The following is a 23,175-nucleotide window of genomic DNA, read 5'->3' as shown; positions in this document are numbered from 1 at the left end:
CAGATTGGACTTGAACCCAGGCTGCTTGACCAGAGCTAGGGACACCATCATTACGTCACAAGAGCTCTTTTGCTGTGTTTTGCCTGGAATTATCTAATTCAAACTTCATTTCATCAAATTTTTTGTGACTGTTCAATAAATAAATCACAATGCAAGAACAGACAGGTACCACCCATGTGGTCGAGAGTAAACAGGATGCGACAGTGATGTGACATTGTTATACATGAGAAAGGCAGCAGTTATAGAACAAATCCTTGTCAAACCCAGTCTCCTGCAGGCAACTGCCCCTTTCCTTGGATATAGTCCATCTCCAGGGTCAATCACCTCAGACCAGAGAAAGCCACAGGATTTCAGAGTCTGGCTCCCAATAAAAGAAAGCCAGACTGAATGTTCTCCAGTGCAGTTTGTAAATGGTACTCACTGCAACCATTGTATGCCAGAAATGGAGTGAATGAATGTTGAAGGTGGTGGACGGGCTACTAATCCAGGAGGCTGCTCTATCCTGAAAAATGTAATGACCTTGAGTGTTGTTGACAAGCGGGAAGTATTCCATCACACTCCTGACTTGTGCCTTGTACTTGGTGGATAGTCTTTGGGGAGTCAGAAGTTGGGTTCTGCACTGCAGAGCTCCCAAACTCTGGCCTGACCTTTAATCATTCTCTCTTTCTTTTAAGTCTGTCTCTGTGGCTGCACTTAAATGTTTGAATGTATGTGCAACAGATGTAAACTGATTTTGCTTAATAATTGGTCCTGTGAACTGCCTTGTTACTGTCTTAAAGGTACAGTAAAGAAAAGCATTGCTATTTTGACTGATGTTATAATGGGAGATGTAATCATCTTAACGTTTTGAAACTTTGTCCTCTTTTGAAGGTTATAGACTTTTTGGGTAGCTATTTATGGTCTTGAAGAATACATTGTGTCCATATTTTTCGGTTATTTATCAGTTCTGGATTTGTCTTCTAGATTTTTGGGTCATTATTTTCCTAGAAGATGCCACAGTGGGGTGGTGGAGCCAAGTGCGCTGCCTGTGACAAGACAGTCTACCATGCTGAAGAGATTCAATGCAACGGCAGAAGTTTCCACAAAATCTGCTTTATCTGCAGTAAGCAAGCTTCTTCCATCATATCCCCCCCCAAAGAAGGTCTGAGAGACAATCTAAAACAATAAGTTGGGTTTGGCATTAGGGCCGCCCTTCCAAGCTTTAACCTATGAAATTCCTTTCGTCTGATTAGCTGATTGTTCTCCAGTGATTCTGACCCATATTACCCGATGCACAGTCTAAACCAGAAACTATCACCTGACTATCACCTGATGAAGGAGTGGCGCTCCGAAAGCTAGTGTGCTTCCAATCAAACCTGTTGGACTATAACCTGGTGTGGTGTGATTTTCAACTTTGTAAACCAGAAACTCATTACTGTTTAGCAGCACTTCCTGTTAGTTAGTGGATTTGCAGCCATTGTAGAGGACAGACACATGATGTACATGACAGCACAAGTAACTATGTGCACCAACAGTAAGTTGCTGCCTTTGGCTGCATTATTGCCCATTTGTGGTTATTAAAGTTCTTTCATGTCATGTTTGGGTTGGCTGGATAGTAATCTAAAATCAACATATTTTGCATGTCATGATTTGGAGATGCCGGTGTTGGACTGGGGTGTACAAAGTTAAAAATCACACAACACCAAGTTATAGTCCAACAGGTTTCATTGGAAGCACTAGCTTTCAGAGCGCTGCTCCTTCATCAGGTGGTTGTGGAGTACATGACTGTCAGACACAGAATTTATAGCAAATGTTTACAGTGTGATGTAACTGAAATTCTACATTGAAAAAGACCTCGAGTGTTTGTTGAGTCTTTCATCTGTTAGAATGACCATGATAGTTTCACTTCTTTCATAACATCTTCAACATATTATCAATCTGACACCAATTCTTACAGTTAACCTGAGAATTTACTTTTAAAAAATGTTTTGTGATTTACATATGAAAGAAGTGAAACTATCATGGTCATTCGAACAGATGAGAGACTCAACAAACACTCGAGGTATTTTTCAATGTAGAATTTCAGTTACATTACACTGTAAACTTTTGCTATAAATTCTGTGTCTTACAGTCGTGTGCTCCACAACCACCTGACGAAGGAGCAGCGCTCTGAAAGCTAGTGCTTCCAATGAAACCTATTGGACTATAACCTGGTGTTGTGTGATTTTTAACTTTTTTTGCTAGTGTAAGCAATATCTCCACCTGCTGGTCACCCTCAGTGATTTGTGTGCATATCACCTTGGTCCGTCTGCTTCGCATCCCCTTTTCAATGTACTGTTTATGTCACAAACATGGAGAATGCTGGAGAAACTCAGCAGGTCTGGCAGCATCTATGGAGAGAGAGAAACAGCTAATGCTTCAAGTCCAATATGACTCTTCATCAAACTTCAGACCAGTTCTGAGGAAGAATCATGCAGAACTCAAAATATTAACTTTGTTTCTCTCTCCGCAGATGCTGCCAGACCTGCCGAGTTTCTCCTGCATTCTGCGTTTGTTTAAAATTTCCATATTGTTTTTACCATTTGATGCTTATCAAAATTAATTGCTCCACACTTCTGCATTAAATTTTGTCCAGCTTTTGCCCCCATTCCACCACTGATGTAAATGAAATCATTATCCTCTCCACAGTTCTTCAGTTCTTGAAATTATATCCATATTATCCAAAGTTCTTCCCATTTACTATGCGTGCAACTCTGTCTTAATACACCAATTTTCTCATTACAGCCAGACTTCGGGTGTTTCGTTTGATAAATTAATTCACCAGCAACCATGGTTTCCATCAGCCTCCTGCTTTTGTTGCTTTTCAGTGAACTGTAGAAAAGCCCTGGACAGCACGATAGTGGCTGCACACGAAGCTGAGATCTACTGCAAGACTTGCTACGGCAAGAAATACGGACCAAAAGGCTATGGCTATGGCCAAGGTGCTGGTACCCTTAGCTCTGAGACCCTGGAGAGTCCTGGCGCCCATCTTGAGCAGTAAGTATTTAAAATATAAAGCATATTTCTGAAGGATGGAGATTTCATTTTAGTAGAAAGGAAGGGGAGAGACAATATAAAATGACGGGTACAATTCTAAAGAGAGTGTAAGAGCAGAGGGGCTGGAGGTTATATGGACAAAAATCATTGAAGGGTCATTAAGAGAATGCAATAACCCTGAAGATCACAGAATCAAAGTTTGGGAATCAAAGTTTGCCAGACCTGCAATAACACACAATCAGTTACATTAATCCTATGTAAAACACTGCTTTAACCTTCAACTGAAATGTTGCCTTCAGTTCTGACATTACAAGTCTCCAGATCCAAATGGGTTTAAGCAAGATGGCTATTGATGTAGTAGATGCACAGGTTAATTTTGTGAAATTCACGAGATTCTTGAAAGGACTGGAAAGTAACAAATATAACCCCTCTACTTATGAGGGAAGAGAGACAGAAAAACAAGGAACCATTTAGTTTGGCTGCCATTGGCATTCAATCAGGTTACAGCTTGGTATTTAGGAAAATGCAAGATAATCGGAAAGATGATTTTGCAAAGGGATACAATTTAATTCATTTATTAGAGTTTTTTGAAGGAGTAATGTGCATTGTGTGTTAAAGGAGAGCCTTTAATGGACTATACTTGGATTCCAGAAGAATTTGACAAGGCGTCACATAAAAGGTTGTTATGGAAAGTAGGGGCCCAAGGTGCAGTGGGTTAAATATTAGCAAGATTAGAAGATTTACGGGCTGATAGAAAATTTAATTCATTTATTAGAGTTTTTTGAAGGAGTAATGTGCGTTGTGTATTAAAGGAGAGCCTTTAATGGACTATACTTGGATTCCAGAAGAATTTGACAAGGTGTCACATAAAAGGTTGTTATGGAAAGTAGGGGCCCAAGGTGCAGTGGGTTAAATATTAGCAAGATTAGAAGATTTACGGGCTGATAGAAAATGGAGAGTGCATAAATGAGTCTTTACTGGATATCAGGATGTGGTGAGCAGGGACCCACAGGGGACCTCAATGTTTTACAATTTACATCAATGCTTTAATTAAGGAAATGAAGGCATGATGGCGAAAGTTACAGATGATGCAAAGATGTTGTGAAGGGGCCATGAGGACGTTTCAAATGGACATACAGTTGAGTGGATGAGGAAAAATCTGGCAGATGGAGTATAATGTAGGAAAAAGAGGAATTGTGCATTTCACCAGGAGAAATAAGAAGGCAGAATATTAATTAAACAGAGGACAACTGCAGAATTCCAGGGTGCAGAGGGATCTATGTGTTCTAGTACATTAGTCAGATAAAATTAGTCTGCAACTACAACAAATAAATCAAGAAATTAATGAGATACTACCCTTTATTACGATTGAGAAGAAATTTGTTGAGGTACACAAAATAATGGGGCAGCTTGGATGTGGAGCAACTGTACCCATTTGGGAAGGATTGAAACCCAGAGGAAACCGTTGTAAGGTGATCTGCAAAAAAAAAGCAAATAAGGCGGGGCATTTTTCTTAATGCAGTGAGTGGTTGGAATCTGGAATGCACTATCTTAGAGTTGCAGCAACTTTTGCAAAAGAATTGGATCATTATCAAAAGAGGAACCATTTGTAGTGCTGTGGAGAAAAGGCAGATAGTTGGCACTTGCTCCTGCAGACAGCTGACACAAACATGTCAGGCCAAATGGCCTCTTTCTATGCTGTACTTTTTCTACGAAAGAAGTGATAATGCCCTCATATACATTGCTGACCAGAAACTACTGGGACTGTTTTGGTACAGATTAATATTTGGGAAGATAAAGAGCTTTAGGTGTTGTCAGAGGCTTGAGAGAATTCAAATAATTCATTATGAATTTGCTAAAATTGAAATTGAAATTTGAATCATACTTATTTCAAACTGAGTATTTGAGATATATGTAACATGTATGTGGAGATATTGCGTATGTGTTTGAGGTATGGGGAAAATGTGTATACATTATAAATCCAATCTAGTTTTCTGAGACTCCATCATAATTCATTATTAAAATGCAACCTCCAGATTCTGTATTGGTCTATCTCCCAGTGTGGACATGGATACAGATCAGTACTTGAATAAATGCCTCCACATGTGCAGTACGGAACAAATCACATTTCAATTTAATTATCGTGTTTGTGTGTACCTCATGCTGTGTTTTTTTTACACTCCATTTGTCACAGTTGCAATGTGAAACAAAAGTGCAATGTATTTTTACAGAGAATGTTGGAAACAGTCATTAGGTCAGGTTTTAACTGTGCAGAGAGTTCATGGTTCTGGTTCAAGAGAAAGCTGGAAGGATTGAAGAACAATTGAGGCAGTCGTTCCACTCTGACTGTCCACTCTCACTACTTGCTGTATTTGCAGCTGAGAAACATCAGCATTTACTATTTCTCACTCTGAATCTGCAGCATCTGCAGTAATTTGCTTTGGGTTTCACTGCTTTTGTCAGTCTTACTCCCACTGAGGAAGGTTAACAGCAGGAGATCCAATCACCAGGCAGTTGCACTGTTAACAATGTCCCTGTGGACTTGGGCTGAGGCTGGAATACCTTCAGCTGGGAAGCCCGGTGACAGTTACTGTCCTGGGATGGGTCATCTTTTGAAAGCCACTCCAGGGGGTTACTGCAGGGCACTGAGAGAACACACACGTACAAGGAGTCCACCTCTTCCTGGGAAGAATGACAAACATTGGCAAAGAACCGCAGAAGGTTGGTCGGCAGGTGTAACAAGTAATTAAAAAGGCAAAAAGAATTTTGTCCTTCGTTGCTAGATTGATTGAGTTTAAAGAGAAAATAAGGTCTGCAGATGCTGGAGATCAGAGATGGAAATGTGTTGCTGGAGAAGCGCAGCAGGTCAGGCAGCATCTAGGGAACAGGAGAATCGACGTTTCGGGCATTAGCCCTTCTTCAGGAATGAGGAAAGTTTGTCCAGCAGGCAAAGAAATGAGGGAACTGGTGAAATCCGAGTTCATCCCTTGTGGTTGGAGGGTTCCTAGCCGGAAGATGAGGCGCTCTTCCTCCAACCGTCGTTTCGCTGTGGTCTGACGATGGAGGAGTCCAAAGACCTGCATATCCTTGGTGGAGTGGGAGGGGGAATTGAAATGTTGAGCTACAGGGTGGTTGGGTTGGTTGGTCCGGGTGTCCCAGAGGTTGATTGAGTTTAAAAGCAGGGAGGTTATGTTACAGCTGTACAAGGTGCTGGTGAGGCTACACCTGGAGTACTGCGTGCAGTTTTGGTCTCCTTACTTGAGAAAGGATGTACTGGCCCTGGATGGGGTACAACGAGGTTCACCAGGTTGATTCTGGAGTTGAGGGGGTTGGCTTATGAGGTGAGTCTGAGTAAACTGGGATTATATTCATTGGAATTTAGAAGAATGAGGGGGTATCTTATAGAAACATATAAAATTATGAAGGGAATAGATAAGACAGAAGTAGAGAGGATGTTCCCACTGGTGAGTGAAACTAGGACAAGAGGCCAGAGCCTCAAAATTAGGGGGAGCAGAGTGAGGACTGAATTGAGAAGGAACTCCTTCACCCAGAGGGTTGTGAATCTGTGGAATTCCCTGCCCAGTGAAGCAGTTGAGATTTCCTCAGTGAATGTTTTTAAAGCTACAATGGATAATTTTTTGAACAGTAAAGGAATTAAGGGATACATGAGAGGGCGGGTAAGTGGCGCTGAGTCCATGAATAGATCAGCCATGATCTTATTGAATGGTGGAGCATCATCGAAGGCCGGATGGCCTACTCCTGCTCCTAGTTCTTATGTCTGCACTTCACCTAATTAAGCATTTACATAGGAGCCAGATAGCGATGTCAATAATTCACGAATGCCTTTCAAGGAAGGACATCTGCTGTCCTTACCTGGTCGAGCTAATATGTGACTCCAGTCCCACAGCAAAGTGGTTGACTTGTAACTGCCTGCTGGACAATTGGAAACATAGAAACATCAAAAACAGGAACAGCAGCAGGCCATAGGGCTCTTCAAACTGCTCCACCATTCTTGAATTTAATGGAAATGTCACACGTACTCAAATGAATATAGTGAAAAGTTTACAGTTGCTGCAATACAGCACCAACTTACGTATGAAGGTACCTAGGTACAGATACTTAAGCTCAAATTCTTAGAAAACAAAAATAAATAGATAAGTAAATGAATAAATAGTCCAGCATTATAGGTCATAGGAATAAATTAGAAAAATAAAGAAGTAAAAAGTTCAGAATATCATTCAATATGATCAATATTGTTCATCCATCTCAGTCTCCTGTTCCCACTTTCTCCCCATACCCTTTGATCCCTTTACCCCAAAGAACTATATCTGACTCCTTCTTGCCAAAATACAATGTTTTGGCCTCAATTACTTTCTGTGGCAGAGAATTCCATAGATTTCCCATTCTCAGGGTGAAAACATTTTCTCCTCACCCCCGTCCTAAATAGCTTACCCTGTGTCCTTAGACTATGAGGTTGTACATTGACATGGACAGGGAGTGAGCAGGAAACATTGAGTGGGGTTAAGAAGTTCTTTTTTCAGGTTGGGGTCCTGTGACCAGTGGGTTCCACGGGGATCAGTGCTGGGACCACAACTGTTTATAACATACATTATTGACTGGGAGGAAGGAAGCGAATGTACTGTAGCCAAATTTACAGATGATACAAAATTAGGTGGCAATGGAGGTTATGGAAAGGGAATCAAACAGTCTACAGAGAAATCTTGATAGGTTCAGTAAGTGGGCAAAAAGTTGGCAAATGGAGTATAATGTGGAAAAATGTGAAGCTGTTCAATTTGGAAGCAGAACAAAGCAATAGAATCTAATTTCAATGAAGAAAAACTGTACAAAGGGGCAATATTAAGGTAAAATCACACATCACCAGGTTATAGTCCAACAGGTTTGTTTAGAGTACAAGTGTCAGAGCACTGCTCCTTCATCAACTAGCTAGATACAGATAGATGTTTGATCTGCAGGGGAATTGAGGGTTACAGGGCAAGGGCAGGATAGTGGACATGAGGAATATGGGATCAGCCATGATCCTTTGGCTTCTATGTTCTATGTTCTATGTTCTATGTAGATAGATGTTTGATCTGCAGGGGAATTGAGGGTTACAGGGCAAGGGCAGGATAGTGGACATGAGGAATGTCGGATCAGCCATGATCCTTTGGAATGGCTGAGCAGGATAGAGGGGCTGAATGGACTACTTCTGTTCTTTTCTTATGATCTGTTGGACTCCCCAGTCATTGGGAACATCCCTCCTACATTTAACGTGTTTAGGTCTGTTATAACTTTATAGGTGTCTATGAGAACTGCCCTCATTCTTCTAACCCCCATTGAATATGGTCCTAATGGATCCAATCTCTATTCATTTGTCAGCCCTTCACCCTCAGGTATCAGTCCGATAAACCTTCACCCCTTCATAGTCAGTGCACCCTTCCTCAGATAAGGGGTGGATGACAAATCTCTGCCAATCCAGCAATGCTCATGTCTTGTGAAAAAGTTATATTAAAAAATAGACTATTCAATAATTGTGGTGCATCACAACCAAACCCAGGGATATCATGGTTATCAACAAAACCTAATCCTGTCCCTGCACACCACGTTCCTGCAGAAACTGAGAAAGCTAACATTTCTTTTTCAACCTAAGTGGTGCGAGGCAGTTTTAATATTCTGTCTGCCACTGCAGATAGAATCAACATTGATTGGACATCCATAAAACTGATCATTTATAGACTCTTGGTTTTAAAAGACGTTTACTTTGTGGGAAATGCTTTCTTTAAGATCAGCTGGGACTGCATTTGCACCACCAAAACTAGGAGACGCACTGACCAGCCATGCAGGTGCTGAGCCTGTGGTGTTCCAGTCAGCAATCCCTAGGGAGGTGCTTCTGTCAAAGAACAGTAGCAATGAAATGACTTTTTTCCAACATTATAAGTAAATTCAAATCTTGAATTAGTCTGTCTCAATCTGAATGTGCATCTACAATACACCAAAACCCAACCCTGCCTCCCTCCCACTCAGGACAGTGTTACCTCACTATTTGCCACCTTCAGGAGTGAGGGGGCAACGTAGTGAGTGGGAGGGAGGCAGTGAAGGTTGAGGTGCCGCGTGGCCAGGGAGGTAGTGAGTAAGGTGGTGAGCAGAGCAGGGGGATGCTGAGTGAAGTGGCCAGTGTGAGAGCAGGGCATTGAGCTGAGAGGAGAGGAAAATGGCAGGAGTTCCTTTGATTTCTGTGACACCAAGCAAACACATGCAGGAGGAATCAGCATCCAACTCTGACACATAGTGGCACTGATTTCCTGTGCCAGTGCACTGACCGGAGTCACTCTGTTATTTTAATGTTTTGTGATAAAGGAATCTCAAAATAATCTTGGCATTCATCACTTTTGTGGAGGGGTTAAAAATGGTTGGTCAGTGAGTCCTTCTCGAATATTAGCTGAACCAATAGCGGGGACCCCTGGGGCTGTGATGGAAGTCTGTTTATGTTCTGTTGGGTTTGTGACCGGGGGCGTAAACGTTGAGGATCAGTATCTTGCTTTTTCGTTTACGATAATCAAGGATTGATTTTAATTCAGAAAACCCAGAGATTCATTTTTTAAAGCAGTTTGGAAGAATGGGGTAAGAATACGTTGGAAGTTGGTTTTTTGCAATGTTTCGACTCAGAGTTTTTAGACCATAAGACATAGGAGCACAAGTAGGCCATTCAGCCCATTGAGTCTGCTCTGCCATTCAATGAGATTAAGGCTGATCTAACAATCCTCAACTCCATTTTGCTGCCTTTTCCCCATAACCCTTAGAACATAGAAGGTAAACCAGAACAGCACACAAACAGGCCCTATGGTCCAGCATGTCAGTGCTGACCACGATGTTAGAGTCATAGAGATGTACAACACGGAAACAGACCCTTTGGTCCAACTTGTCCATACCAATCAGATATCCTAAACTAATCTAGCCCCATTCGCCAGCACTTGGCCCATATCCCTCTAAACCATTCCTATTCATATTGCCAACCAGATGCCTTTTAAATGCTGTAATTGTATCAGCCTCCACCACTTCCTCTGGCAGCTCATTCCATGTATGCACTACCTTTTGTGTGAAAAAGTTGCCCCTTAGGTCCCTTTTATGTCTTTCCCCTCTCACCCTAAACCTATGCCCTCTAGTTCTGGACTCCCCCCACTGCAGGGAAAAGACTTTGTCTATTTATCCTATCCATGCCCCTCATGATTTTATAAACCTCTATAAGGTCACCCCTCAGCCTCCAACGCTCCAGGGAAAACAGCCCCAGCCTAATCAACCTCTCCCTATAGTTCAAATCCTCCAACCCTGGCAACATCCTAGTAAATCTTTTCTGAACCCTTTCAAGTTTCACAACATCTTTCTGATAGGAAGGAGACCAGAATTGCATGCAATATTCCAAAAGTGGCCTAACCAATGTCCTGTACAGCTGCAACATGACCTCCCAACCCGTATACTCAATGCTCTGACCGATAAAGGAAAGCATATCAAACGCCTTCTTCAGTACCTTATCTACCTGCAACTCTACTTCCAAGGAACTATGAACCTGCATTCCAACGTCTCTTTGTTCAGCAACACACCCGAGGACCTCACCATTGAGTGTATAAGTTCTTCTCTGATTGTCTTTTCAAAATGCAACACCTCGCATTTATCTAAATTAAACTCCAGTTGCCACTTCTCAGCCCATTGGCCCAATCTGATCCCGTTGTAATCTGAGGTAACCTTCTTCGCTGTCCACTACACCTCCAATTTTGGTGTCATCTGCAAACTTACTAACTTATGTCCGATGTTCACATCCAAATCATTTATATAAATGATGAAAAGTAGTGGACCCAGCACCGATCCTTGTGGCACTCCACTGGTCACAGGCCTCCAGTCTGAAAAACAACCCTCCACCACCACCCCCCTGTCTTCTAACTTTGAGCCAGTTCTGAATCCAAATGGCTAGTTCTCCCTGTAACCCATGAGATCTAACATTGCTAAACAGTCTCCGTGGGGAACCTTGTTGAATGCCTTACTGAAGTCCATATAGATCCTGTCTGCCCACATCAATCCTCTTTGTTACTCCTTCAAAAACTCAATCAAGTTCATGAGAAATGATTTCCAACACACAAAGCCATGTTGACTATCTCTAATCAGTCCTTGCCTTTCCAAATACATGTAAATCCTGTCCCTCAGGATTCCTTCCAACAACTTGCCATTCTAAACTAATTCCATCAACCTGCACATGGTCCATATCTGTCTATTCTGTCCCTATTCATGTGTCTGTCTAAATACCTCTTAACCTTTGCTATTGTGTTTGCTTCTACCATCTTCTCTGGTAGCACATTCCAAGAACCTATTGCCCTCTGTATAAACGTTTTGCTTCACTCATCTCCTTTAAACTTACCCCCCTCTCATGTTATACCTATGCACTTAGCATTTGACATTTCCACCCTGGGACAGAGACTCCAATTATTCAGCCTATCTATGCCTCTCATAATTTTAAATACTTCTATCAAGTCTCCCCTCAGCCTCTGACACTCTAGTGAAAACATTCCAAGTTTGTCCAGCCTCTCTTTACAGCTAATACTCTCCAATCCAGGCAACATCCTGGTAAAACACAGTGTGTCAAGTCGATGTTTCGAGTCAGGACCTTTCATCAGGATTCCTCTGATGCTGTCTGACCTGCTGTGTTTTTCCAGCTGCACATTTTATTGACTCTGACTTTCAGCATCCACAGTCCTTACTATCTCCAACATCCTGGAAATCACTTTGGTCCTTCTCTAAAGCCTCCACATTTATCCTGCAGTGTGGTGGCCAGAACTACACACAGTACTCCAAATGTGGCTGAACTAATGTTTTGTACAAGTGCAGCATGATTGTCAAATTTCATGCTCACTGTTCCGACTGATGAAGGCAAGCATGATGTATACCTTTGTTACCACTTAATCCAATTTCACACCCCAAGAACTCTCTGTACGTTTCGTAAATATACCCTTGATTCCTTTACTGATTAAAAATCTGCCTCTCTCAACCTTGAATGTACTTAATGACCCAGCCTCAACAGCCCTCTGTGGAAAAGAATTCCACAGATTCACTCCCCTCTGAGAGAAGAAATTCCTCCTCATCTCTGTCTTAAATAGGTGAATCCTTATTCTGAGATTCTTACTCTTTCATGAAAGAACTGAAACCAATATGGTCAGAATAAAAGATGAGAGACTTAACAAACAATCCAGCTCTTTTTCAATATATAATTTCAGTTGCATCACACTGTAAACTTTTGCAATAAATTCTGTGTCCCATTATCTTATACTCCTCAACCACCTGATGAAGGAGCAGTGCTCCGAAAGCTAGTGCTTCCAAATAAACCTGTTGGACTATAACCTGGTGTTGTGTGAATTTTAACTTAATACACCGCAGTCCAACAGCAGCACCTCCAAATCAAGAAAGTATAAGCTTTCCATTTTGTGAGCATTCATGTAAGAAGCCTGCATAGTTCACAGGACACAACTGACGAGACTCAATTAAATTGAACCTAAAAGTTTGATAGGGAAGAACAATTTCTCTGGATGTTGATCGCTCTAAGGCGACAGTGTTATGGAATAGATAAACTTTGTTTGACGTTTAAGATCTTTCTCCATTTCGATAGCTTGATTTGCCTTTACTTTATGTAATAAATTTGGTTGTATTAAAGGAAATGTGCAACACTGTAGCTGATTTTCAATAAATGACCATTATGTTAAATTATTTCTTTAAAAATGATCTGTCAAGCTAAATTTTAATCTGGGATCAGATCTGTTCAGTAGTAACATCAGCTGGGGTTCACAACATTATCTAACACGTTTAGACAATTTATAAGACAAATGTGCAAATGTTAAATTGGATAGTAGAATACATCTTTCATATTACATTAATAGCTAAACCATACTTACTGCGTTACAGTTAGCTTTGAGGAACCTTGGTTATTTTATTATCTCTGGTGCAGCATACCTATTGCACTAATCATGTACTATGACAAACTGCTATGCTATTTATTTAACCTTTCTCTTGTTTGCTTTTCTCCCAAGGGCTAAGCCTCATCCTTCTGCGAACCCCAGCTCCTCCAAATTTGCGCACAAATTTGGTGGCGCTGAAAAGTGCCCACGATGCAGTCAATCTGTGTATGCAGCCGAGAAAGTGATTGGTGGAGGAAAGGTAAGAAAAGGTGATAGTTAGATACTGTTTGCTGCAGAAGGTGAGAGTCATGCAAAGGGGGAGTGTATGATAGCTCACACAATTGATCATTACTTTATTTGAGTATCCACAACGGGTATCTCATAAAAAATATGCTTCTGGGTCAGTAATAATGCAAACAGAATTTAATGACTTCATCATGAAGATAGCGGTGAAAATCAGGCTACAGTGATCAAACTCATATACCGCTGACATAATTCTGAGAGTCTGGGTGTAAATAGTGTCTTGCCTTTGACTTGTGACTCTAGAGCCAGGGGATTCTTAAGGGGCTTGAACGGTCAAAGCTGAGACGATGTTTCCCCTCATGGGAGAGTCTAGGACTAGAGGGGATAAAGGGGGCACCCATTTAAGACTGAGATGAGGAGGAATTTCTTTTTTCAGAGGGTTGAGTCTTTGGAACTACTTGTCACAGAGAATTGTGGGGGCAGAGTCCGTGTGTATGTTTAAGGTTGAGATAGGTTCTTGACCAATCAGGAAATAAGGGTTATGGGGAAAATACAAAAAAATGGATGTTAGGAATGTCAGACCAGCCAATATCCTACTGAAAGGCAGAACAGGCTTGAGGAGCCAAATGGCCTACTGCTGTTCCTATTTCTTCTAGTCTGATGAACATAATCTCAGAGTAAAGTGCAGTCTATTTAGGACTGACATGAGGAGAAGTTTCTTCATTCAGAGGGTGGAAAATCTTTGGAATTCTCTGGCCCAGCACATTGTGGAAGCTCAATCATTGAACAGGTTCAAGGTGAATTTCTAGAGGTTAATGACATCAAAGGATACAGAGATAGTGCAGGAAAATGTCTTTGGGGTGGATGATGAACCATGATCTAGATTAGATTCCCTACAGTATGAAAAAAGGCCCTTCAGCCTAACAAGTCCACACTGACCCTCCAAAGAGTAACCCACGCAGACCCATTCCTCTACCCTATTTACCCCTGACTATGGGCAATTTAGCATGGCCAATTCACCTGATCTGCACATCTTTGGATTGTGGGAGGAAATCGGAGCACCCGGAGGAAACCCACGCAGACACGGGGAGAATGTGCAAACTCCACGTAGATTGTCGCCTGAGGCAGGAATCAAACCCAGGTCCCTGGCGCTGTGTGGCAGCAATGCTAACCATGAGCCACTGTGCCACTCCAAATCTAATTAAAATGGGGCAAGCTCGATGAGCTGAATGGCCTACTCCTGTTCCTATCTTTATTCGTAATTTCTAAATGAGTCCAAAAGGTAACATTTGTGAGATATTATTGAAATTATTCTAACAGCACAATGGACCAGGACAATTACAGACACGTGAAGATTAGGCCCACACTGATTAAAAGAATGGAACTGATTCTACAAAAAGGAAAATTAAGAATGAGCTTTTTTGAGAAACTCCAAAATGTAGCCTGAGATTTTCCATGTTGTAGCCTATGTGTAGGGGGGCAATTACCTTTTCACCACGTACAAGGTACCTTGCCGAGCTCCAATCAGATTGTAAGCGCTGACCAATGAGTCTCTTAGTGAATTGCAGACTTCAACATCTCGTCCGAAACTACAAATCAATAGAAGGTCAGCAGGTTCTGGGTCTTAGATGTCATAGTGAGAAATGCAGGTCCTTCCAGTGTCAAACAGAACATCTCCCGAGTCATTGAGATTAGGTGATATTTATTGGTCTTTGTGGTGGTGGTCTATGGCCCAATAGGGAGTTGGTTTCAGGACATGGAAAAGCTGCAGAAGGGAAAAGTAGAAACTAGTGTTTGTGCTGAACTGTAGCTTTATATTAAAACCCAGATAAATCTCTGACAGCCCTTCGCTTCCTAATTCAAACATAATTCAATCTATTAAAGACTGGAGGTTCTTGCTGGAAGCCTAGTCTTCATGGGACCAATCAGCAAGATGTATGTTGCTTTTAGGGTTCCCGGCCTGGGAATCTTGGGGAATGGGGACGGGGGTTCAGAGGCAGGAGGAGGGTGATGGATTTCAGCAGCCCCGATCCCTACCTGTGACTGGGGCAAATTGAACCCAATTTGAACTCGGGCAATCCCTATCCGAGACCAAACTGGGAGGCAGTCGATCCTGGAAGCAGCTTCCTCTCTCCCCTGATGTGAAGGCAGGGTATTGGGCCAGTGGTGAGTTGAGGCTTTGAAGTGTCCGTTGCTATGCTGTTGAGAAAGCCCCTGTGAAACCTTCTTGTCCAGCATTTCATCACTGAGGTGGCAAAGAGGGCAAATAATTGGGCAAGTTGACTCTGGAGAGATTCTTACTCCCTTCTTGCCACTTCCCTTGTCAACTTCAGGGAGGGGATAAATTGAATTGTACCCATAATGTCTGAAGATGAAGAACCCACTGAGGAGTCTTAACCAATACTTATCCTTTAACAAATGTTACTAAACGTGGCCGTTTGTCTCTTTGCTGTACTTATGGGTTGCTGATGTTTCCATTCATTGCAACAATTAGAATATTTCAAAATTGTGGGTTGGTCAAAATTACAGAGTGCTACCAAAACGGTGGGTTCAATTCCTGTACAGCTGAGGTTACCATGGAAAACTCTCCTTTTCAACCTCTTCCCTCACATGAGGCGTGGTGACCCTCAGGTTAAACCATTACCAGTCATTTTAATAAGTCACTTCACCTGAAGAAGTAGCACTGCTCCAAAAGCTTGTGATTTCAAATAAAGCTGTTGGACTATAAGCTGGTGTCATGTGACTTCTGACTTTGTCCACACAGTCCAACACCGACACATCCGCATGATGGTGATTAACAGGTTTATTTTTTTTAAACGCTGTTACACTTAAACATATTTTAAACATAAGGCTACTGGCCATTGATGTCTTTCATTAGGTATGTGCGGTTTGCCTTTTAAAAGCCAAATTAACATTTACTTCCTCAAATAAAGTGAAAGGTCAGTTATCCTAAGGGAGAAAACTCAAATACCATCATGGTTTCCATTTACATTTTTATGTACTTGTGGGCCCATCATTTATTGAATGTGATAAAAGATAAATTCTGTCTTTTTACTGGAAGCTTTGTTGAAACCCCAGTCTTGCATTTTAATTAGGATTTGTGATGGGTAAAATGCTTATCACGAATTTCATGTGGCAGGTAAAACGAATTGTATAGCAATCCCAACAAGATTATCTGCAACAAAATGAAAGATTATCTACAAATTGAATTGCCAAAAGCCTTGGGGAAGCTGTTGCTTTTGAGAATCACTGGCAGAGACAGCAGCTTGTCATACCATTTTATTTGGGCCTTTCTCAATTACTGGAAATGTATTCAGGAAGATCGCTGTGAATCCTGAAAGTGCTGGAGAAACTCAGCAGATCTGGCAACATCTGAGGGCAGAGAGGCAGAGTTAATGTCTCAAGTTCAGTATGACAGGAAATTGCCATTTCGGCAAGATTCAAAATGTTGGAGAAAACTCATTGCAAAAGATCAACTCTTTGCCAGACATCAATCGAGTGAAGGAATACATTCAGGAACCTTAACAAACAATGACCTCTCCAGTCCAGAAATCATTAAAACTTGCCATTATCCAAGAGGACTCTCATTAGACAGAGACGACTGGTGATGATTTAACCTGAGGGTCACCACGCCTCAGCCGAGGGGAGAGGTTGCAAAGGCAGAACTTCATGGTAACGCCAGTCGGAGCAGGAACTGAACCCACACTGTTGACATCACTCTGCATTGCAAATCAGTCATCCACCAATGAACGGGTAATGTTTTGAGGAGACTCAAACAGCATCATTTACTCCTGTGGTTTGGGAAGGTATAGTCTTTGGATAAAAATAACTATTTTCCTATCATTCTACAATGTTTCTCACTGTTTTATGCTTTAGGTAAATATTTATATCTGCTGTATTTTCTAGAGTTGCACAGTTGTGATTGGGCATTCTACCCTCACTCTAAACTCTGAAACATTCCAAAATTCAGAAATGACTGGGTCTGCAGCATTCTGGTTAGGAGCAGTTACCATGTGTTCTATATTAAAACAAATGTACTTTGGACCTTTAGATGAAATGCAGGAGAATATCAATAAAAAGTGAGCTGATATTCACCCAATTGCTTTGGCAGCAATCCAATCCATTAGCACCCAATCAAGCACAGATATTTTCTTGAGTTCTGAAAAAGGGTTGCTGAACTTGAAACATTAACTCTGCTTCTCTCCATAGACGCAGCCAGACCTGCTGAGTTTCCCCAGCAATTTCTGTTCTTGTTTCAGATTTCCAGCATTTTATTTTATTGAATGTTTTCTTGATGGTTTATCAATGATGCATTATGTCCAAAAAAATGATAGAGGTGGAGGTAGTGGTGTTTGAGTTTGTTTAACCTTTCTCTATTCTCTAAGCTAATAAGTTAGGCATGTAGTTTGCATTCAGGATGTAGTGTGAGGATGAGTCCACAGTTACTTTCCGCATAAAATAACGGTCATGGAATTTTACAGTATAGAAGGCCATTTGACCCATTGCATCTGTACCAGCTCGTGAAAGAGCTAAGAACCCCTTCTCTAGTCCTATCTCTAGCACCCTTAGAGGTGATCGCAAATTAATTTATTGCTTTGGTTTGCATGACACACCCACAGACTATTTTGCAGATGCTTAATGAAGTTGAAAGTACACCATGAAAGCAAGTTACCAGCGTGACTTAACAGCGTCTCTTTGGCCAGAGTGCTTCAACAGGAAGTGGGTGCCATTGCCATCCCCTTTATGTGCCTACATTGCTGCCCCTCCCTTCCCACCCCTTTCTCCAGCCCCACGCTCCTCTCCCAACACCCTCCCCAGTCTTGGCACCTCACCCTACCCTGATCATGATAAGGTGGCAACTCATGTACCTTGGCATTTTAGATCTTGTCCCTACCAATCCAACTGAAAATCAAGTCTCAAAGTGAAATTCTACAACGCAATGTTCTGATGCAGGCTCACACGTGGGTATCCTGCAGCAAGCACAGCCATGATTCAAATGACAAGTGTTTTCCCAATAACTCTTTATAATCCTCACTTTGTCCCATTACAGGCATGGCACAAAACCTGCTTCCGCTGTGCACTGTGTGGTAAGAGTTTGGAGTCCACCACAGTCACCGACAAAGATGGAGAAATTTACTGCAAAGGTAACACCTGATATACAATCAGCGACTTCTTATGAAGGAGAAAACCAGGTGAAAGTGAAAGCTGCTCCTGGTTTTCACTATAAAATGGTGCATTTGATACATCAAAGCTGGCAGCAGTGTCCTCCTTTCTCTCCATTTCAAGGGTTGACTATCATGGGAGGGAATTGCTCCTTTATATGCACCAATTAATTAGCTGTAGTAAAATGCACAAATCAGTTTATAAATGGGCTTGTCAGATTAACAATCGGATCTTTGTACCTTGCCCTGGATGACTCACTCTTAATACTACACATTGCAATTAGAATAAGAGAATCGCTTGAAATCAGTAATGAATATGCAAGATTACAAGATATGAATCTTTCATGATCTAGGCTTTTACTCCAGAGCAGAGCCAGTAGACATTTGTTTTAATTCTTTCAGAGGATGCTAGCCTCGCTGGCTGGACCAGCATCTGTTACACATTACTAACTGCCCCTTGAGAAGGTGGTAGTGAGCTGTCTTTTGAACCACTGCAATCCCGGGGATGTAGGGACATTCAAAATGCTGTTGGGGAGAGAGTTCCTGGATTTTGATCCAGCAACACTGAAAGGACTGAGATATATTTCCAAGTCAAGGGGTGTGGGGCATTGGCCTGGTAGTATTATCACTAGACTGTTAACCCAGAAATTCAGCTAATGTTCAAATCCTGCCATGGCAGACAGTCAAATTAGAGTTCAATAAAAAAGGAAATATAAGCATCTCCTAATGACCATGAAACCCTTGTCGATTGTTGGAAAAACCTATCTAGTTCACTAAGCCTCTTCAGGGAAGGAAATCTGCCAGCCTCACCTGGTCTGGCCTACATGTGACTCCAGACTCACACCAATGTGGTTGACTCTCAACTGCCCTCTGAAATGGTCCAGCAAGGCACACAGTTGTATCAATTACTACTCAACAAAGAAATGAAACTGGAAGGACCACCTGGCATCGACCTAGGCATCAGAAACAACAAAGGCAGAAACAGTCCTGTCAACCCTGCAAAATCCTCCTCACTAACATCTGGGGGCTAGTGCCAGAATGGGGAGAGATGTCTCACAGACTAGTCAAGCAACAGTCTGACACTGTCTGTCGGGGATGATTCAGTGAGTATGACTATGACCCAGACATCACCATCACCATCGTTGGATATGTCCTGTCTCACTGGCAGGACAGACCCAGCAGAGGTGCTGGCACAGTGGGATACAGTCAGGAGTGTGTTTCCCCATGAGCCTTCAATATTGACTCCAGACCCCATGAAGTCTCATGGCTCCAGGTTATAGATGGGCAGGGAAACCTCCTGCTGGTTACCATGTACCGTCCTCCCTTGACTCAGTACTCCATGTTGAATGACACTTACAGGAGGGTGGCAATGGCACAAAATATACACTGGATGGGGGAGTTCAATGTCCACCACCAAGAGTGGCTCGGCAGCAGTACTACCGATTGAGCTGATTGGGTCCCAAATGGCATAGCCACTAGACTGTCTTTAGCACAGTGGGAGGAGACTCCACAAATATCCCCATCCTTGGTGATAGAGGAGCAAAAGATAAGGCTGAAGCATTCATAGCAATCTTCAGCTGGAAGTGCCGATTGCAGAGCTCCCCAGCATTACAGATACCAGTCTTCAGCCAATTCGAGTTACTTCACGTGATATCAAGAAACAGTTGAGGCATTGGCTACTGCACAGGCTATGGACATGAAAACATTTCAGAAAAAGTACTGAAGACTCCTGCTCCAGAACTTGCCGCTCTCCTAGCCAAGCTGTTCCAGAACAGTTACAACACAGGTATCTATCTGGCAATGTGGAAAATTGCCCAGCTATGTCCTGTACACAAAAAGCAGGTCAAATCCAACCCAACCAATCACCACTCCATCAGTCTATTCTTTATCATCAGTAAAGTGATGGAAGGTGTCATCAATAGTGCTATCAAGCAGCACCTGCTCAGCAATAACCTGCTCAGTGATGCCCAGTTTGAGTTCCACCAGGATCACTCACCTCCTGACCTTATTACAGCCTTGGTTCAAACATGGACAAAAGATCTGAATTCAGGAGGGGACTTGAGACTGACAGCCCATCAAGACCACATTCAACTGTGTGAGACATCAAGGTGTTCTGGCAAAACTGGAATAAGTGGGTATCAGGAGGCAAACTCTTTGATGGTTAGAGTCAGACCTGGCACATAGAAAGATGGCGCTGGTTCTTGGAGGCCAATCTTCTCCTCTCCAGGACATCTCTGCAGGAGTTCCTCAGGGAGGGATATTTGGCCCAATCATCTTCGGCTGCTTCATTAATGATCTTCCCTCCATCAGGTGGTCAGAAGTGGGGATGTTCACGAATGATTGCACAATGTTCAGCACCATTTGCAACTCCTCAGATAGTGAAACAGTCCAAGTTCAAATGCAACACGATCTGGACAATATCCAAGCTTGGGCTTACAAGTGGCAAGTAATATTCGTGCCACACAAATGCCAGGATATGACCATCTCAAATAAGAACAAAGAAAATTTACATGTCCGGAACAGCCCTTCGGCCCTCCAAGCCTGTGCCGATCCAACTCCACTGTCTAAACCTATTGTCCAATTCCCAAGGATCCATATCCCTCTGCTCCCCACCTTCTCATGCATCTGTCCAGACGCACCTTAAATGAATCTACCATGCCTACCTCTACTGGCAACACGCTCCAGGCACCTACCACCCTCTGTGTAAAGTACTTTCCACATGTATCCCCCTTAAATGTTTCTCCTCTCACCTTAAACGCGTAACCTCTCGTTATTGAATCTCTCCCCTGGGAAAAAGCTTATCTCTATCCACCCTGTCTATACCCTTCATGATTTTGTAGACCTCAATCAGGCCCCCCTCAATCTCCTTTTTTCTAATGTAAACAATTCTAACCTACTCAACTTCCATCCCAGACAACATCCTCATAAATCTTCTCTGCACCCTCTCCAAAGCGTCCACATCCTTTTGGTAATATGATGACCAGAACTGTACACAGTATTCTAAATGTGGTCGAACCAAAGACTTTTTAACATGACCTGCCAGCTCTTATACTCAATACCCTGTCCAATGAAGGCAAGTATACCATATGCCTTCTTGACCACTCTATCCACCTGTACAGCCACCTTCAGGGTACAATGGACTTGAACTCCCAGATCTTGGGATTTTTCCCAAGGCTCTTTCATTTACAGTATAGTTCGCTCTAGAATTAGACCTTCTAAAATGCATCACCTCACACTTGCCCGGATTGAACTCCATCTGCCACTTCTCTGCCCAACTCTCCAGTTTATCTATATTTTCCTGTATACTTTGACAGTCCCCTTTGCTTTCTGCTACTCCGATCTTCGTGTCATCTGCAAACTTGCTGATCATACCAACAGTGCCCTCTTCCAGATCATTTATATCACAAACAACAGTGGCCCCAGCACTGACCCCTGTGGAACACCACTGGTCACCTTTCTCCATTTTGAGAAACTCCCTTCAACTACTACTGTGTCTCCTGTTGCTCAACCAGTTCTTTATCCACCTCGCTAGAACATCCTGCACACCATGTAACTTCATTTTCTCCAATTAGTTTACCATGAGGAACCTTATCAAATGCCTTACTAAAGTTCACGTATATGACATCTACAGCCCTTCCTAGAGACAATCTAATCACTGCCCCTTGGCAATCAATGGTATTACCATCACTGAATCCCTACTATCAACACCCTGGGGGTCACCATAGACCAGAAACTCAACTGGACTCACTCCATCAATACAGTGGCTACAAGAACAGGTCAGATTTTAGGAACACTGCAGCAAGTAACTAACCTCCTGACTCTCCAGAGCCTGTCCACCATCTGCAAGGCACATGTCAAGCAGCAGTGTGTCGTACCTTCAAAATGCACTGCAGAAATTCACCAAAGATTCTTGGAGACCACCTTCCAAACCTATAACCTCTTCCATCTAGAAGGACAAGGGGCAGCAGATACATGTGAACACCACCAGCTCCCCTCCAAGCCACTCACCATCCTGACTTGGAAAAATATTGCTGTTCCTTCACTGTTGCTGGGTCAAACTGGTAGAAACCCCTCCCTAAGAGCATTGTGGGTCAACCCACAGCACAGACTGAAGCGGTTCAAGAAGGCAGTTCCACACTATCTTCTGAAGGGCAACTATGAATGGGCCATAAATGCTGGCCCAGCAATATTTACATCCCTTGAGTGAATTAAAAAAAGTCAAGATGGCGTGTGTCATGGAGGGAGCTTGGTGGTGGTGAATTGCACATTATTAGGGGCAAGGTCTGTTCAATCAGACCTTTAATCGAGACTCCTTCTGCTGTTTCAGGTGGATGTTACCATTTTTGTGGCTTTGTTTGCAATTTTAAAGCAGCCATGTTAAAAATTGATTATTTTAACTGCAATTTAAGACCATAAGACATAGGAGCGGAAGTAAGGCCATTCGGCCCATCGAGTCCACTCCACCATTCAATCATGGCTGATGGGTATTTCAACTCCACTTACCCGCATTCTCCCCGTAGCCCTTAATTCCTTGTGACATCAAGAATTTATCAATTTCTGCCTTGAAGACATTTAGCGTCCCAGCCTCCACTGCACTCTGCGGCAATGAATTCCACAGGCCCACTACTCTCTGGCTGAAGAAATGTCTCATTTCTGTTCTGAATTTACCCCCACTAATTCTACGTGTCCATGGGTCCTAGTCTCCTCGCCTAACGGAAACAATTTCCTAGCATCCACCCTCTCCAAGCCATGTATTATCTTGTAAGTTTCTATTAGATCTCCCCTTAATCTTCTAAACTCCAATGAATACAATCCCAAGATCC

General features: G+C 42.5%; 1 protein-coding gene across 3 annotated transcripts in view; it reads left to right on the top strand.

Annotated features, from left to right (window-relative positions):
• The window catches only part of csrp3 (cysteine and glycine-rich protein 3 (cardiac LIM protein)), a 43,680-nt gene that overhangs the window by 16,101 nt on the left and 4,404 nt on the right, over window positions 1–23,175 (top strand). For 2 of the 3 annotated variants that reach the window (XM_043705368.1, XM_043705367.1), the window contains exons 2-5: window positions 964–1,102; window positions 2,847–3,015; window positions 13,080–13,206; window positions 18,241–18,334. In XM_043705368.1, the coding sequence (XP_043561303.1) occupies window positions 991–1,102; window positions 2,847–3,015; window positions 13,080–13,206; window positions 18,241–18,334 (502 nt within the window). In that variant the 5' untranslated portion in view covers window positions 964–990. The remainder of the gene's footprint in view (window positions 1–963; window positions 1,103–2,846; window positions 3,016–13,079; window positions 13,207–18,240; window positions 18,335–23,175) is intronic. The other variant, XM_043705369.1, reaches the window with a different exon arrangement.

This window comes from Chiloscyllium plagiosum, chromosome 16 (genome assembly GCF_004010195.1).
Source record: "Chiloscyllium plagiosum isolate BGI_BamShark_2017 chromosome 16, ASM401019v2, whole genome shotgun sequence".
Classification (NCBI taxonomy): domain Eukaryota; kingdom Metazoa; phylum Chordata; class Chondrichthyes; order Orectolobiformes; family Hemiscylliidae; genus Chiloscyllium; species Chiloscyllium plagiosum.
The sequence above is the reverse complement of the archived record's forward strand: the minus strand, read 5'-3'. Positions and strand labels throughout refer to the sequence as shown.